Source organism: Dama dama, chromosome 23 (genome assembly GCF_033118175.1).
Source record: "Dama dama isolate Ldn47 chromosome 23, ASM3311817v1, whole genome shotgun sequence".
NCBI lineage: Eukaryota > Metazoa > Chordata > Mammalia > Artiodactyla > Cervidae > Dama > Dama dama.
Genome location: NC_083703.1, coordinates 64,192,824 through 64,209,994, shown reverse-complemented (window position 1 = coordinate 64,209,994; position 17,171 = coordinate 64,192,824). Strand labels below are relative to the sequence as shown.

The 17,171-nt window shown below is 39.8% G+C and overlaps 1 protein-coding gene across 8 annotated transcripts in view; it reads left to right on the top strand.

The window, feature by feature from the left end:
• NCOA6 (nuclear receptor coactivator 6) overlaps window positions 1-16,910 on the top strand; it is a 90,909-nt gene extending 73,999 nt beyond the window's left edge. For 7 of the 8 annotated variants that reach the window (XM_061127118.1, XM_061127114.1, XM_061127113.1 and 4 more), the window contains 4 exons: window positions 1,698-1,766; window positions 4,049-4,085; window positions 7,216-7,364; window positions 15,785-16,910. In XM_061127118.1, the coding sequence (XP_060983101.1) occupies window positions 1,698-1,766; window positions 4,049-4,085; window positions 7,216-7,364; window positions 15,785-15,828 (299 nt within the window). In that variant the 3' untranslated portion in view covers window positions 15,829-16,910. The remainder of the gene's footprint in view (window positions 1-1,697; window positions 1,767-4,048; window positions 4,086-7,215; window positions 7,365-15,784) is intronic. The other variant, XM_061127112.1, reaches the window with a different exon arrangement.
• The last annotated feature ends 261 nt before the right edge of the window (window positions 16,911-17,171 follow it).

Here is a 17,171-nt window from a genome sequence, read left to right as displayed (position 1 = left end):
AGATAATTCCTACCTCCCATAATTGATACGAAGATTCATTGAGGGGCTTAGCATACAGGCCAGCATGCTGCCTCCCACAGAAGCCAGGAAAGGCTAATTCTCCTTCTCTCTACCTGTTCACTTCAATACCAGAGATGCAGGGAGGGATAAAGGCCTTTAAGGAGTTCTCTGTCCTTGGAGGAGAAAGACTTCATAGGGCTGGATACTATATTAATAGATTTCTGGTTCTAGTTCTGTTGGTGTAGGTGAGCCCTAAGAATTTTTCAAACCTTCTAAAATTTTTAAAAGAATTAAAAATATGTGACATAAACATGTTTTCCACTATTAAATGTTTCCATTCTACTTCCTTTTGGGTAACTTTCCCCTCTGGTACCAAGAGAATAATGATTTAGAAAATATTTTATCAGGGTCCTATATAATCCTAGAGAAATAAATGAGTGTTAGGGAGATGAACCAGTAGTTGGAGAGAAACTTCTCAAATTTAGATAAGATGATTTCCAGTCTTTTTCAAAGGCTTTTGTGATTTTATCTTAAGAGTGTGAGAAACCAATACTGGAGTAAGAAATAAAAGTTATAGTTTTAAGCTGTATTATATAAGCATCCAAAATAAATTCTTAACACAAATGCATCATTGACTAAGCAGAGAGAGAAATCTGCAAGAGTCACATTTGCACAAGAAGATAAAACTTATTGTTGTAGAGTTTATCTAGGATGTTTGAGTATCAAGGTGGGAGGACTTAACCTTGAGTGACTGTGGCATATCTATGCCCTCAATCTTTACTGTATGATCCAAGAAGTTTCCATTCTAGAGTACATTGTGTATTCTGTTCCACTCCTCTTCAGGGGCCCAAGTTCTCTCTGTCCTTCAAAGCCTGATTCTGATGTTGCTGCCTCTAGGGTACCTTCAGATTTCTCAGTTTAGAATTGATCTCCCTTGCTTTGGATTCCCATAGCACTTTGTACTTTATGAATCTACTTCATTTTAACATCACAGTTCACTCCCGAGTGCCAGTTGTATATATTTCTTTAATATTAGACTGAGTTTCTGATGGGCAAAAGAATGTAATTTGGTCTCTAAGTTGCCTAGCACAGAGCCTTGCCCCTAGAAAGTTCTTGGTAACTGTTTGTTAGATAAGTAGATAACATCAAATTGATTTGCTTCTTTAAATATGAATTGAATACCTGCTTTATGCCCATCATACTTGCCAGGTGCTATAGAATAGTATAAGATAAATTATATGATTCAATTCAGTTCTCAAGGAATGTAGTCTTTAGAGAATTGAAGCAGTTTTTTCAATGCTAAGGTTGGATGGTATAATTGTCCCTCTGAAAGAGGTTTGGGTTGCCTGCCAAAGTATGCTTTGGGGTGTTTTAGAATACTGGACAGAACTTGACCCCAAGAAGCAAAAATTATGAGTGCTATTATCTTATGGCCATATCCTTCCTTGATCTTTGTACATACAAAAAGGAAAAACAGACTCTCCTCACGGCAGTCTTTGTTACTGAGTGTTAAAGTAATAATTTTTAAAGTCAGTTTTGAAATGTACTGTACTTTCAAAGTTAACTTCAAGTACTGCTTTCTAAGAGTATATGTATTTCAGCAGTTACTTAGCTCTTGATTCGGTGCTTTCTACTTTGTTCAGAAAAGAAAGTTAAAGACCTGTTTCTTTCTTTTTTTTTTTTACTTCTTGCCTTAGCTCCTTCACAGAGTTTAGTCCCAAAGGAAACTCCAGCCACAGCACTGCAGGGGTCTGTTCCCAGACCAGGTAAGGCCCATCTTGGCAAACTTTCTCGAGTGGAATTGATTGCATGTGAAGGAACCACTGCTGTTCTCAGTGTGCCAGGAAATGGCTGAAACTATCTTCCTTACTTTAGGGCAGACTTTGGTTGAGTGGCAGCTTATGCAGTACTCTCTGAGGTTATTTTTCCCTTGAGCAACTTGCTCTCTGACGCATTCCTGGTATCAGCCAGGGAACTCAAGAAGGGCACCTCAGTGCCCATTGTCTGTCTGCCACCCAGCTGTGGGTGGTTTCCATTGCACAGTTTGCCCTGTTCCATGACCCTGCCCCCGTACTTGGCCCCTGACTGACTGGCATATGGTAACTCACTAGGATGGCAGGCATTATTGCATTAAGATAGTAATTGCACTATGATATCAGGAGTACAGCCTTGTTCCGAAAACCTAGGCTGCAGTGAGGTAGCCACTCCTCCAGAGTCAGAGTCATTTCAGTCATCTCTGGATGGCATTAAGTTTCTTCCCATGACCAAGATATTGTAAATAGCACTACGGATGGTGTTTCTGGAAGGTGGAGTCCATGGTAATCTGACAGATAACTACTATGAGATGCTGGGTCAGCTCTGAATGCATGAGAATCTTGATGGCAATAATAGCACACTGCCTTCATAGATTAGAGTGCCAGAGCAGATAAAGAGCATAGATTTGTTACAGTTTAGTCCTGCCTGGCTCTTTGCATTGTAGGTTATTGTAGGTATGCCCCACAAAAAAGTATGACTGCTTTCTACAAGGAGGTTAGAATCTCACTGACAATACAGTTCATACACTTGACAGAATTTTTTTTTAATGTTTAATTTTGAGCCTGAGTTAGTAAAAGTAAGGTAAAAATTGGGAATTCCCTGGTAGTCCAGTGGTTAGGACTCCACACTCTCACTGCCGAGAGCCCAGTTCAGTCCCTGGTCAGGGAATTAAAATGCCACAAGCCACACAAAATAGTCAAATAAATAAATGAATAAAATAAGTTTTTTTTTAAGTAAGGTAAAAGTTGTGATTATTTTAAAACCTGCCTTAGAGTGCTATGTCCTATATGATGGATAGGACTTTCTATTGTACATTCTTTGGGTAAAACCAGACCTCTGGAAAAAGTGGTTGAGGAAAAAAACATTTTAACCACCCAGATTTTTTTGCTCCCAACTACCCACATGATACCTGAGAAGGATAGGAATGGAGCAAGTTAGATAGTTAAACTCATTTTTGGTGAGAAAGGGAGCAACTAGAAAGGGGAAGAGAATTCTATCTCCTGAACCATCTTTTTTCTCCACAAAATGGATCTTTTTAACTTTGAAGTGGGTAAAGTGGTTATCCCTGTTTTTTCAGGTGAAGCATTGAGGACAGAGAGGTCAAAAAGTTTGCCCAAGGTCTCATGGCTAACAGGCAGTGAGGTCAAAATAACCAAGGCACTCTGACTTCATTGCTTTCAAGGAGGTTACTCTGTAATAAGTAGGGTAGGTTAGACATGTACACTGAGTCTGAGGTGCTGAATTCTCTGAAAGTGGGGGATGGGGAAAGGACTATTGGAGACCAAAGGACTGTTGGAGACCAGGTGCACCAGGGATGGTCTTTTGGAAAAGATGAGACTACCTAAAGGTGGGTAATAGAGGAAGAGGATGTTTTCCTGCTGGTGCTAAGAAAGAAGTGCCTGGCAAATCCATAGGATGCTCATTTAAGCAAAACCCAGCTAGGCAAATTACTGAAGGTTTCCATTTTTAGAGGGCATTGCTGAGAGGTTGAGGAAGAGAGGGACATAATGGGGTTGTAGGTGATACCTTAGAGTAGAGCAGTCTGCCCTCTAAAATTCAGTGGGGAAATCCTTTGGAGAAGAATACATCCTTAATGGATTTTTAAGACATATTTGAAGATTACTGTTTAAAAAATATGTCAGGAGGGGAGAGATATTCTAAGAATGAAAACAGTCTCTTTTTACATGAGAGAAAGAGGATTATTTTACTAACCTAGTTAGCTAGATGAAATATGAAGCAGGCAGTGTGAATTTAGTTCTGTTGATCCAGACAGGATTATTTCACAGTATGGAGTAGAAGTGAAAATAGAATGAGTTAGTGTCTTCTGCCCCAGTCAAGTTGTGTCCATGCCAGCTCTGTCTCCACACTGCATCGGGGTGAGGATCCTGCCACGCTTGGAGACACGGCAGCCTAAACAGGGCATTTACAATTCTCACAGATACCTAGCCTCTCCCAGTGGACATATACACGAGAAGCTCCTACATCTCATTTCTGTCCTTTGTATTTTTAACAGAACTCGAGGCAAATGCTGCCGTAGTCTCTGGACAAAGGTAAGATGATCATTTCTGCAGACTTAGCATGAATATGGCATAAGCCTCTTTGAAAGGTATCAGCTTTCTCAGCCTTTCAACCTCTCCTCACCTTGGCTTTTTCCTTCACTCTTTGTACCAGTTTTTTGCCTGCTGAAGTAGGGAGCTGTCGTGAGTAACAACCTCTCAGAGGTAAAATTTCTTTGAATAAAACTTGGTGGCCAGGTTTCTGCCTTTTGTGGTTGTTTTGAAACTGAATCATAACATTTTTCAGCACTCAGCATAGTGAGTAAATAGTAAGTGTTCAGTATATAGGAATTGTTGCTGTCATTGGTCATTAATAGTATTCCTTGCAATACCTTCTAAGTGTAGCTGTTTGATCCTCAAGTGAGAGAAAGGCAGATGGGGTCTGACTACAAAACTCATGCTTTTTCTTTTATACTGTGCTGTCCTATATAACCTAACAAGATGAAATACAACTGTGGCTTCGACCTCACTAGCCCCATGGAGAGGAGTATTATTGTATTAAAAAAAAGTCATTCCTTTTTTAGTGTAGGAATGTACTAGACAACATTTTAAAGAATTTGTCATGCTCTGTACCAACTTAGATTGTAAAACAGCTTCACAGTCATTTTCTCATTTAATCATCATAGCTACCCTGTGAGGTGGTAATAATAGCCAACATTTATCTGAATGCTCTACCATGTCATATGCTGGGCTAAAAGCTCCCTAGATGTATTATCGCATTTAATTTTCACAGTATCTATTAGGAAAGGAAATTCTGTCTTACATATAAGGAACGTAAAGTTCAGAGAGGTTAACTAAATCACCCAGAACCACAGGTTTAGTAAATGGTGAAGCTGAGATTCAAACTCAGGCTTTCTGACTGCAGAGCTCTCACACTTAATGTATTGCAGCAGACAAGATGGGAATTTATAGATCAAGAATCTGAAGCATAAAGCTAAATATCATGGCCAGTAAATGCATAGGTAAGACTCAACCCCTGTTCTTCTGACTCCAGATTCATTGCTATTCCTACAGCAGCACTCTGCCTGTCTAGTTTCATTTGGATTGGGCTTATGTTTGAATTCATTTGCATTTGTCAAAGTATACACCAACTGTATGGCTAAGGAAGAGATAATCAGACCAAAGATGCCTTATAGGTGTTTTCCCTGAGTCACTTGACCATTGACTCTATAAACACCAGGACAGTATTGCTGAGGCTTTTGTTTTACCAGGAGAAAGAGGCAACTCCATTAGGAATCTTCTTTCTTAGAGGCTTTGACCGTTTTCTGGACTCCTAGTCAGAAAACCATCCTTACATACCATTTCTAAAAGGATATATAAATCCCCCTGACTTGCAGTGCTAGCCCAGCCTCCTGTTTGACTTGCCTTGGCTTGCCGGGCAGTTGTTAAAAGTAAAGCTAGGATAATGAACTCTGTGGCTGGATTGCCAGGCAAAGGGTCCTCTGGCAGGACTAAGCAGTGGAGGGCTATGGATAGTTGACAGGCCCAGTTAAGAAGCTTACGTTGTAGTGGAAGACACAAGACACTAAAAACGTGCTGTACGGCCCGGTGGGTGCTCTAGGATGCCAGACACAGACTCTGAACCCAAAATCAGAAGGGCCAGCTCCTCTTGGGGAGTGAGGTCATGGAAGACTTCCCAGAAGAGGCATCCCTTTGACTGGTTTTTTATTCTGTTTCTGTTGCATTCCTTTTGTTTCAGTTCCATGTCTTATAAGTAAATGTAATCAAGTTCTTTTTTTTCCTAATGACTTTAACATGAATTTTTTTGAACTGTGAAAGTAGTGAGAGTTTACTGAAAATAAATTGAAATTCAGATCAGAGAATTACAAAGAAAAATGTTATCCATTAGCCAGTATTCCTACAATTCAGCAGTATTCACTGTGTATATTTTAGTTCTTCTAGTCTTCTTCACAAAGTATGTGCACATAGAGTTAAAACTCTCCAAGGATGGTATATATTAATATATATTATAGTATGGTATACATCTAATATGTAGTATTATATCCATATATAAATCCTATATGTTGTATATGCACATATAAATATATCACACCCATTCATATGTGTTACATATATACTCAATATATGTTATAATGAAAATGAAATTATACTGTTCATAGTGGTGATAGCTTTTTTCCCCCTATTTAATGTATTATGAACAGTTTTTATTATTAACCTTCTACAGCATGATTTTTATAGCTCCATTTAGATGTGCCATGATTTAGTTAACTAATCTGCTATCATTATTAAGCTTCTCGGTCTTCTGTCTTCATCAATATGAATAAAATGCTTTGGCATCCTTGTGTGTAATCAGAGCTCTGTAAAAAGATTTGTTTCCTTAGACACCTAGAAACAGAATTGCTGAGCCAGAGGATTACACCAGGGTGTCTCAGCCTCAGCGTTACTGACTGGATCAGATAATTCTGTGTGGAGTGTGGGGGAGGGTGCTGCTTTATGCATTAGAGAATATTTAGTGGCATCCCTCAGTCGTAACAGTCAGAAATGTCTCCAGACATTGCCAACTGTCCCTAAGAGGCAAAACTGCCCCCTGTTGAGAATCATTGGGTTCTGCAGTTTACATTCCATCACAAGTTTTTGTCCCTGTATCCTCAGTAATACTGAATGTTACTATTTTTTAATCTTCATGTACTCAAAAAGGGGGATTGGAGCAATCTATATACCCAGCAGTGTATTGTAAATATATTCTCCTATCGATTCTCCAGTGTGACTTGTAATATGCAATTATCTATCTAACTCATAGTAAATGTCAGTGTATGTTATTCATTTCCTAGATTTTAGGTGCTATTAACTTTTGAAGGGAAGTATCCTAATCCTAGTAAAATGGGTGAGGAAGTTTGATATTTGTTCCAAGTTCTTAATGTCTTTTACCTGTTTTTCCACAATCTCGCCAGTATTACGCTTAAATTTATTTTATTTTTACTAATATAACAAGCTGGACTCACTTTTAAATTGTCAGTAACATTAGAGTGTAACTGTGATTATTATCCCAGACTGCTCAGAATGATTATGTAGTTCTTAATCTCCTGTGAATGAAACTCTTAATCTTTATTTTTTGTGTGACTTGATTCCCTCACTCCTTGGACTTTGTGCTTCCCTCTGTCAGCAGTGAGCCCAAAGAGATAGTTGAAAAGTCCAAAACTCCAAGCCGAAGAAACTCGCGAACTGAAGAACCAGCTATGGCTTCTGAAAGTGTGGAAAATGGACATCGAAAGCGATCCTCCCGGCCTGCTTCAGCCTCCAGCTCTACTAAAGGTTAGCAGTGGGCTGTGGATGCTGTTTCTGGGTCAAATGGAAGAACAGGGTTCTTAGCACAGCATCAGCGGCCTTTGCCCTTCGTCTTTGCTTATATCCCTTACATTTTCAAGTTGCTTTGACTTCTGCTGCTTAGTAGGTCCTTTATTTGTTAGTTCATTTAATTGTGTGTTTGCAGTGTATTTACCAGAGCAGCAAGCACACAACAGGGCAGATGGATCCATGATCGTCACTTCAGACAGGTCCTCAGTGTGGCTCCTTTGTGTTTCTTATGTTTCTGTGGTCAGCTTGTTTTCCTTCTCTCTACTCTTTCTAAACCTCTGGCTCCTAGTTTATGTCCTCTCTTTCAGCAGAGACTTTCACCTCTTCACAGAGAACCCTCACTACCAGGACATAGATCTACCAGTGTCCTCCTTTGCTCATGCTCTGATAGAGTACTGTCCCTCCTTCAGTCCAAAGCCAGTGCCTTCACTTGTGCCTTTGATCCCATCTTCTCTGAGCTTCTCAAGAACCTGACACAATCAGTTTTCTCTTCTCTGTTGACTGCTGTCTCTCCATTAAATGAACTCTGCTCTTGGCTTCTCTGACCCAGAACTCTCAATGGTCTTCTGACTATTCCTTCTCAGATCCTGTCCCCATGCATTAGATGTTGGCCTACTCAAACTTTAATCCTGAATCACCTTTTCTCTTCAACTTATATTTTCTCTCCAGGTGATCTCATTCATGCCTCCCTTCTTTAGTTACAACCTTTCACAGATGACTCATACATTTGTTTTTTAGTCCTGACCTCTAGAGATCTTAGACAGTTGCACATACATTCTTAACAGGACCACAAACTCAGCATGTCTGAAAACAGATGTGATTTTTCACCCCTGATGCCAGGTCCTTTGCTGTTGGTCCCCTGCTCCCATCTTTCTGTCTATTAGGCATGTCCTGCTTGACACCTCTGTCTTTCACCCTCACATATATCTCAGAAAGCTACTGATTTTCTCTCGGATGACTCAAGTTCATCTACTTTTCCCTATCTTTACTGCTACCCCAGCTTTAAACCTTTTAATGGTTTACCATTATAACTGGGATTAAAGTCTAAAAGCGTCAGCATGAACCACAGGTCCTGTCTGGTCTGGCCCCTGTCAACCTCTCCTGGCTCATTTGACTTCCCTTAGCAACTTGGACATGCCATCCTTTCATCACAGCCTGGGTATATGTGATGCCTATTGTGGGGAGTATTCTCTCTTTCTTCCTCTTTTTTCCTCATTAACTTCTCACTCTTTCTGCTTATCTTAACTCAGTTGTCCTTGCTATGTGGAACCATAGCACCATGCTCTTCTCCTTCATAACACCACAGTTGTAACTTATGTCAATTTATGTGGTAAGTAGTTAATATACATATTCTATTAGGGCAGGAGATGTCTGGTTTTGCTCACCACAGTATGCCTGGTGCCTACGTGGTGCCTAAGTGCAAGAAGTATCCAATCAGTAATTACTATGTTAATAACCATCTATCAACTATATGTTAAGTACTTTACTGCATGCCAGGCTCTGGGGATGTAACAGTGAAAAAACAGAGTCTTTATCACATCAATTATAAGCTATCAAGAAAGATTTTGCTATGATGCTTTTATGATAGCAACGTTATATAGTACTGTAGAGGTATTTATTGGGTTGGCCAAAAAGTTTGTTTGTTTTTTCCCATAAGAAAACTCTAGTAGTGCTTATTTGTTTTTAACTTCATTTAAAACAATTTTCTTGTATTGTATTGTGACAGCTATCATTATCAGTGTGTATTTTTTTTAAAAGTATCAAAATTGGTGATTTTTTTGTGTAGCCATTTTAGTATTGAAGATGGAAGAAAATAGGGAACATTTTCTACATACTATATTATTTCAAGAGAGGTAAAAGCACAACTGAAGTGCAAAAAAAAGATTTGAGCGGTGTACAGAGAAGCTACTATGACTGATCAAACATGTAAAAAGTGGTTTGCAAAATTTTGTGTTGGAGATTTCTCGCTGGATGATGCTCCATGGCTGGGTAGACCCACTGAAATTGATAGCAATCGAATAGAGACATTAATTGAGAACAGTCAGTGTTATACCACGCAGGAGATAGCTGACATACTCAAAATATCCAGATCAAGCGTTGAAAATCATTTGCACCAGCTTGTTTATGTTAGTCACTTTGATGTTTGGATCCCACATAAGCAAAAAAAACCTCCTTGACCATATTTCTGCATATGATTTTCTATTTAAATGTAATGAATGTGTTCCATTTTTAAAACAAATTGTGATGGGCAATGAAAAGTGGAAACTGTACAATAATGTGGAACAGAAGAGATCATAGGGCAAGTGACATGAACCGCCACCAACCACATCAAAGGCAGGTCTTCATCCAAAGTAAGTGATGTTGTATATGGTGGAATTGGAGGAGAGTCCTCTATTAAGAGCTCTTTTCAAAAAACCAAACAATTAATTCCAACAAATACGACTCCTGGTTAGACCAACTGAAAGCAGCACTTGACGAAAAGTCTCTGGAATTAGTCAACAAAAACACATAATTTTCCATTAGGTTAACACAAGACCCCATGTTTCTTTGATGACCAGGCAAAAACTGTTACAGCTTGGCTGGGAAATTCTGACTCATCCTCTGTATTCACCAGACATTGCACCTTCAGATTTCTATTTATTTTGGTCTTTACAAAATTCTCTTAATGGAAAAAAGTTCCTTTCCCTGGAAGACTGTAAAAGGTACCTGGGAGAGTTCTTTGCTCAAAAAAATAAAAAGTTTTGGGAAGATGGAATTATGAAGTTGCCTGAAAAAAGGCGGAAGATAGTGGAACGAAACAGGGAGTATGTTGGTGAAAATGAAAAATATGTTTTTTATTTTTACTTAAAAACCAAAGGAACTTTTTGGTCAACCCAATACCTGGGATGCTTTGTTCTGTCAAGTCAGTGTCGGCTTTCTGGAGAAAATGATGTTTAAGCTGAGACTGAGAACAAAGAAGCATCATCCAAGTAAAAGATAAAGCATGTGCAAATGCCCAGAGCTGAGGGAGGGTATCATCTTCTCAGGAAGTGTACTGAGCTTAAGTAGCTCAAGTTAGACAAGAGCTGGGATCTTGGCCAAGTGCCTGATATCAGCAGGGCTGCTGCAAAACAGCAACGCACCATTAGGATACCAGCCTGAAGACCAGGGCAGATTGCGAAGCTCCAACACCAGACGCTGACCGAGAGCTCAGTTGTTTCTGGGTCACGTTTCTGGGTCGGAATTCAAATGCCTCACAAGAGTTCCTAGAGGAGGCCACAAATCTGCAGATCAAGTACAGGCAAAGCAGAGATGTAGACATCACCTTACCTCAGCCTGCCAGATAGGGGAGAGGTTGGGAGCGGCCTTCTTTCCTCTCCAGACATACCATGTATACCACAGTCAGGGTCCTATGGGTATCCCCACTTTGGATGCAGAAGTGGAACCAACAACTTCCTTCTCCCTCCCTGAGAATCATCTCCTAGGCAAAAACTTGTTTGGAAGGAAGCATAACGTGGAAGATTGCTGGAGTTCTGTGAGGAAATCTGCTTCCCCTCAATTCTGTATTTTCCCAAAGGATCAGGGTCTTCCAGGCTGTAGAATATGGTATGTAGCTATCTTTAAAGCAGGAAAATAAGTGTTGACCTTTAGAGATGTCACACAACCAGATTTTTGGAAATCTGGACTGAGCCCAGAGCCTCAGGATACTAAAGATGCCATTTACAGTGCACCAGAAAGAACTAATCTGGCAGCTGGGACAGTTAAGAGATGCCCAAATTAGAGCCACTCTGTAGATAACTGCTAGCCAAGAAAAGATGGAAAGCTGGAGCCTGTTTTAGAAGTGGGTTGGGGTGTACAAGCCTGTATACTTAAACTGAACATTGTCCCAAGGTGATGGTAGTCATGTTGGAATGCCTGTCCCATCCATGCTTTGAGGCTTAGCAACTGGCTTAGAAGAGGTCATAATGACTCACAGGCTTTGTGATATTACATGGAGTGACGCTGCGTAAGTATCTCCTGAGAGGATGGCAGGGTTCTGGCCAGACCCCAGGAATCACAATCATGTCTAGATCTCCACGTCAGCTTTAAGCCCTCAGGCTATCTATCCTTAACTCTTCTAGGGCAAGTTATTTTTTAAAATCAGAAATGAATGCTATAGCTCTTGATTTTTAAGTGTTAGAGCTCTTGGATCCAAATTAAAGAATTAATATGCATATTATTTGGCCTTCTATGTTGTATCCAAAAATGAACCAGTGTCATAAAATATCAAGCTGGCTTCTAAGCTGTATGTGTCCCAAACTTATAGACATACATGGTGCTGGGTACCTGAAACATCTTCCTGCAGCATCAGTACTTCTTCAAGTTTTGAAAGGAAGAGAGGGTTTTGCCTTTTTGTGCTCTTTAAGATTTTGGTCCTATATGCCCAAATAAAATCAGAAACAGTCTGTATTTTTTCATGAGAATTTTGAAAGCTGAGAAATATTATGAGCAGTTTATAATGAGAAGTATTGGTACATTCTGTATTATTGAAAAACCAGTAACCTTCATCATGCTTCTGCTTTGAGAACAGAGTTTGCTTACCTCATGCTAACCAAGGCCCATTGGACTACCAGATTGGAGCCGGTAGGATGGATGATTTCTGAGCAAGTCCAGGGAGGCCCTCATGGTCGATGGGTCACTCTCTCCAATCTGTTGTTTGATTTTGGTTGGTTGGGTTCCCCCCACCACCACCAACCCCCAGCACCCTGCCACTTTTGTTTGTCTGGCCACATGTCATGCCATGTGGAATCTTAGTTACCTGACCAGGGATTGAACCCCTACCCCCTGTGCCGGAAGTGCAGGTTGTTAGCCACCTGACCTCCAGGGGAGTCCCCCGTCCTGCCACTTCTCATTACAGACAACGGAAATTGGCTCCCACCAATCAGTGAACTTTTTAAAATTGCACTTGATCAGATGTGTTTACAGATATGCAAATGAGTAGTTCTGCTTCCTGACATGATGAATTCTCCATTCACACAGAAATGATTTTTCTGGTTTCCCTTGTCATTCTTTATTTAGTCTTATGTCTGTAGTAGCTTTGTGTTATATTTTCAACTGGGAAAAAGGATCAGTAGTTAAAAAGATAAAGTTTGGTGTACTAGTTTGAAACCTGGAAAAATATCCTAATAAGAGGGAAGTTTAGAGCAAGCTGTAATCAGCAGTAGCTGTGGGTGTCCCTGGTGTGCCCTTAGATGCCTCTGACAGCAAAGTGGGGTGATAACTGTGTCCTGTCCACAGCTAGTGACTTGAAAAGCAGCAATCTAAAAAGCACAGAGTATACAGATACACTGGAATCAGTGGCTCAGGTGGTCACAAAGAGTTGGACAAGACCGAGTGAACTGATACAGATACACTTAAAATGTAGGTGTTATTACAGAATAAGCATAATTAGATACATCTTATGGAAGGAAAGGGCTTCCCTGGTGCCTTAGCTGGTAAAGAATCTGCCTGCAATGTGGAAGACCAAGGAAAACCCTAAACAGGAACTGCACTCTTGTAGTCATTTAGAAACAAGCCATACAAATTTTGAAAGGAAATTTCCAGAATTTTTTCACAATTAAGTGGAAATCTTGGCTAGAAGAAGAATAGTAAAAAGCGTAATGAAGTGAGCAAGGTCAAGGTTAATTTATAAAACTCCTTAGAAGGTAAAGCTCACATACTAGAAGATTTAATAGAACCTTGAACTATATAGATTTGGCCAAATTTGCTTAAGGTCAAAAAATGAGGCAGTCATTTAAAAATTACTTTAAAAATGCTTTAAAAATGCCCTTTCAAATTACAAATTTAAATGTTTCCCAAGGATATACTTAGATACCACCTGAAAGACTGTTACTGACCCTCACTTTAACTATATAGTTGATTGTAAAATATGAATATCAGTGAAGTAATTATACTGTTAGTCTTTGGACTATTTTTATATCTGTGAAGACATTAATTTGTAAAATCCTTGAAGGTTGGGAGTCCCCTGGTGGCTTAGTGGTTAGGATTCTGGGCTTCCACTGCCATGGCCCGAGTTTAATCCCTGGTTGAGGAACTAAGATCCTGTCAAGCAGCGCAGTGCAGCCAAAAACAAAAAGATCTTTGATGCTTAAAAGAAAAAAAAAAAACCTGAGAGTTTTTCAATAATGTATGTAATTTTTTTTTCCAATATGGTGTTTATAGTAGGGGCTTGGGGTAGGATTATGCATAATCAGATAAGCTAGGTGGCCATAAGGAGCAGGCCTTACATATTAAATACATCCTGAATATACCTTCACCTACTACATTACTTCCCCAGAATTCCTTACCTTAAAAACTTAGCTTCTAGATTTTCTTATTGTGTACAACGGAATGGTAGAGGTGGTAATATTTTAGAGGGAGTATAAAATTGAACCATAAAAATAACTTTCCAAGTTTATAGAAACATCAAACATAACTTTGCTCTGTGACCAGATTGGCTGGATTTATCCAGAGAAGGTGATAGAGACTTCAAGATCAGGTTTTCTTTTTCATGGAAGTGTAAACATACACCCTACACCACCACTGCCCCCTCTCACTCTAGTATCTAAAAGACTTTTATTTATTTTTTTTTTGCAGTTTCTAGCATAGATAACTTGTTTACTCATGGCCCCACTCATTGATTCATCCTCAGAAGCAGAGGGAGCCTGCCAGATCCCTGGGTGCTTTGGAGCACTGACAGATGGGAACAAGCAAGGAGGGAATGGAGAGGGGAGCCTAAGGTTGTTTATTCCCCCACTGCTAACCATGCTTCCCAGCCACATGTGTTGCTTAGACACACCACTTCATCATTCATATCATAACAAAGGAGAAGCTCCCAAAGTTGACCTAAGTAACAGATATTTTTCTAAGGATGAACACTTAGTCAAGAGAAAACCCTGTATCTTTTCACTGCAAATGACAAATCTACAATGAAAGTGAAGGTTGAAAGGTGGATGTAAAGAGTTGATTGATCATGGGGAGTTGTGTGCTATGTGGGACTCGGTTTATTTACATGGAATTAAAATAACACCATTATCAACATCATATCAGATTTACTATCCTCCAATTAGCAAAAGACTAATGAGTAAATGAGAGAAAGTAATTCTACCACCTGGCACAAGCATCACGATCTCCCCACAAGAAGCAAGGTGTATTGAAACTTCTACCAACAGAAGCCTGAAGTCACCACACAGGCCACCTTTTAGAAAATCATCTAGGTTTCACTCCTTAGCAGTTACTTAGCTAAAATTTTACTTAGTGAAATTTCTGCTATTTTCATCTACATTTTAAGTCTGGGTTCTCAAAATTTGATATAATACAAAAAAGAAAATAAAAATTGCTTAGAATACTGAACCTAATAATGTGCAACATCAGAAAATTCAGCCTAGTTTCTAGAAAGGGGTAAGTTGGATTCATCCGACACATTTATGTTAACAATAGTACTTTTTTTGTCCTTATTGGGAAGTAAAAATATTTTTTCATTTTAAACCAAAAATACCTATTATGGCGCAGCATGAAGAATGAGGGTGAATTTTTAATATTAATAAGAGATTTTAAAGAAATGTTTACAGTTGGGGAGCTTTAGGCTATTCACTGTTTGCTGTAGAAGACTTATGTTGAAAAGTTTTTGAGAAAGATGGTTTAAATATGGGAGAAGATTAAGTTGGTTGGTTGAAGACATAATACTAAAGGAGTTAAAACACACTCCTTCCCTCCCTTTTATGTCAGTGTTACCCTGTCAGTGTTATAAACCTCTCAGTTCCTACCTCTTTCATGAAGCCTTCAGGCTCACCTGGGCTTAGAGCAGGCTGTGGCGTGCTCCGAATTGCTGTTAGGCCATAGTAGACACTTGCTGACCAAGATCATGCTCATGTTATTTAGAGACTTTGACTATGGCATGGCTAAGAGTTCTTCAGTGCAAAAAAATGGCTTGGCCCCAGAAGGGATTCAGAGGCTGTTTTGTTTTGTTTTGCACTCTGGCACAATATATTCACTTGCTTGTAGCATCACTCATTGATTTCTGACTAAAAGTATTGTCAGTCTATCCATCCTTTTGTTGAGTGATGGAAACATGTGATGGAGATGGTGGGGTTAATTGCCCGGCTAAAGAGTCTGTCCCCACCTTGGCACTTTTTCCATGTATGTTTGCTTCACCTCCTACTACCTGTATAACATTTCCCCAATTGCCAGCCAGGCCCTAGTCTTATCAGGCCGAGAAGCCTGAGACCCTCTTCACACTAAGCGGGCCTTTTGAGGCTCGTAGACTGACTCAGAATCCAGTAGGCCTCCTCTCAGGTCAGCCCTGGTTCTTGTGGACTGCCTGAAAGTCACTGCGGTAAAAAGTTGCCTCAGCCGAACATGTCCTTCCTTTCTCCCCACAGACGTAACCAGTACGGTGCAATCCAAGCGAAGAAAATCCAAGTAAACAAGCTGGACGACGACTTGATATTTGTAAATGTGTGTGAATTTTACAAAAAGCAATTTTGAGCTGTGACTTTTTAAAAATCCATTTCTGTACAGTTAGTTATTTTAATAACGTGGTCCTTTTCCTAGTCCCTGCAGCCTGTTTCGTAAAGTGCAATGGGGAAAGCAGAGTTGTTGAACCATTTTGGTGTTGCAAGATGAAGTTCAAGGTTTCTAAAATGTTGCCGTGTATTGAGAGGAGCTAACGCGATTATGTTATTAGTTTTCACATTTCCTAAGCAGCCTAGAGTACAGGGTGAGCATTTTTAGATCTCTAATGATGTATTGTGCCGTGGAAGTACTGTGTGTGGATAGCAGTAGTAGGGCAACAGGAAATCTTCTCATTTGGAAATGTTGTAAATAATTTTATTATATAGTGTTTTGGATGTATTTGTTGTAGAAATGGACCAGTGAATAAAGAGAATCTAAGGGTTTGTACAATGTGAAATACTGAATGTGTTAAATAAATGTCTTTTGTCCTAGAACATAAACGTATGTTATTGGTAAGGGATTATTGGGTAAGCAGGCTCTTTCTTTGGACCGTAAGTGAATAGGAACAGCCTTCTTTGTGAATTAGAATTCCATCTTGTCCTCGTTGCACTTGAGATGCCCACCTGGGAAGTTTTGGAAAATGAACATACTTGTGCACTCAGCTCATTCCTTGGCTTTGGAAAATTAGCTCTTTTTAGCACTGTACCAGGCACTTTGATATTGGTCAGATTTCTTTTGGTTGAAAATAACAGAATCAACTTAGGATCAAAGTCACCCAGGATCATCTAGAAATGAGAAGCAATCAGCAAATCAGACGGCACTTTTCTCGACCTCTTTCGTCTACTTCTCCATGCACATGATAGCTCCAAAACAAGCATGTATACACTTCCTCCATTCAAGAGAGAAGCCCAGACCGACCAGCAAGACTTTTTGTTACAGCATCAAGAATCTAGCCCAGTTTAGGTCAGGTTTCTAACTTCAGTCCATATCTGTGGTTAGATGGAGCAGCTCCCAAATAAAAGTGGTCATTTTGCATTATACAGTTCAGAGACACCCACTGTGTTCCACTCTTTGGCTACTCTGTTTCTAATTGGCATCACCATGGCTTGGGGTGACTTATGAACATGCCTAGGTTTCTTCCTTTCCTGGCTCTGTCCTTACATTAAAAATTGTGGTTTCTAAACCAGCTGCTTCTGCCCCTCTCCTACCATCAACATTCAGGGGACATCAGTGCTTGAGGTCTTGTCTTTATCTTCGTCTGGGCCCCAACCTTCTGCTATGTCTCCTATAGCCAGACATATACTCCATCCCTTC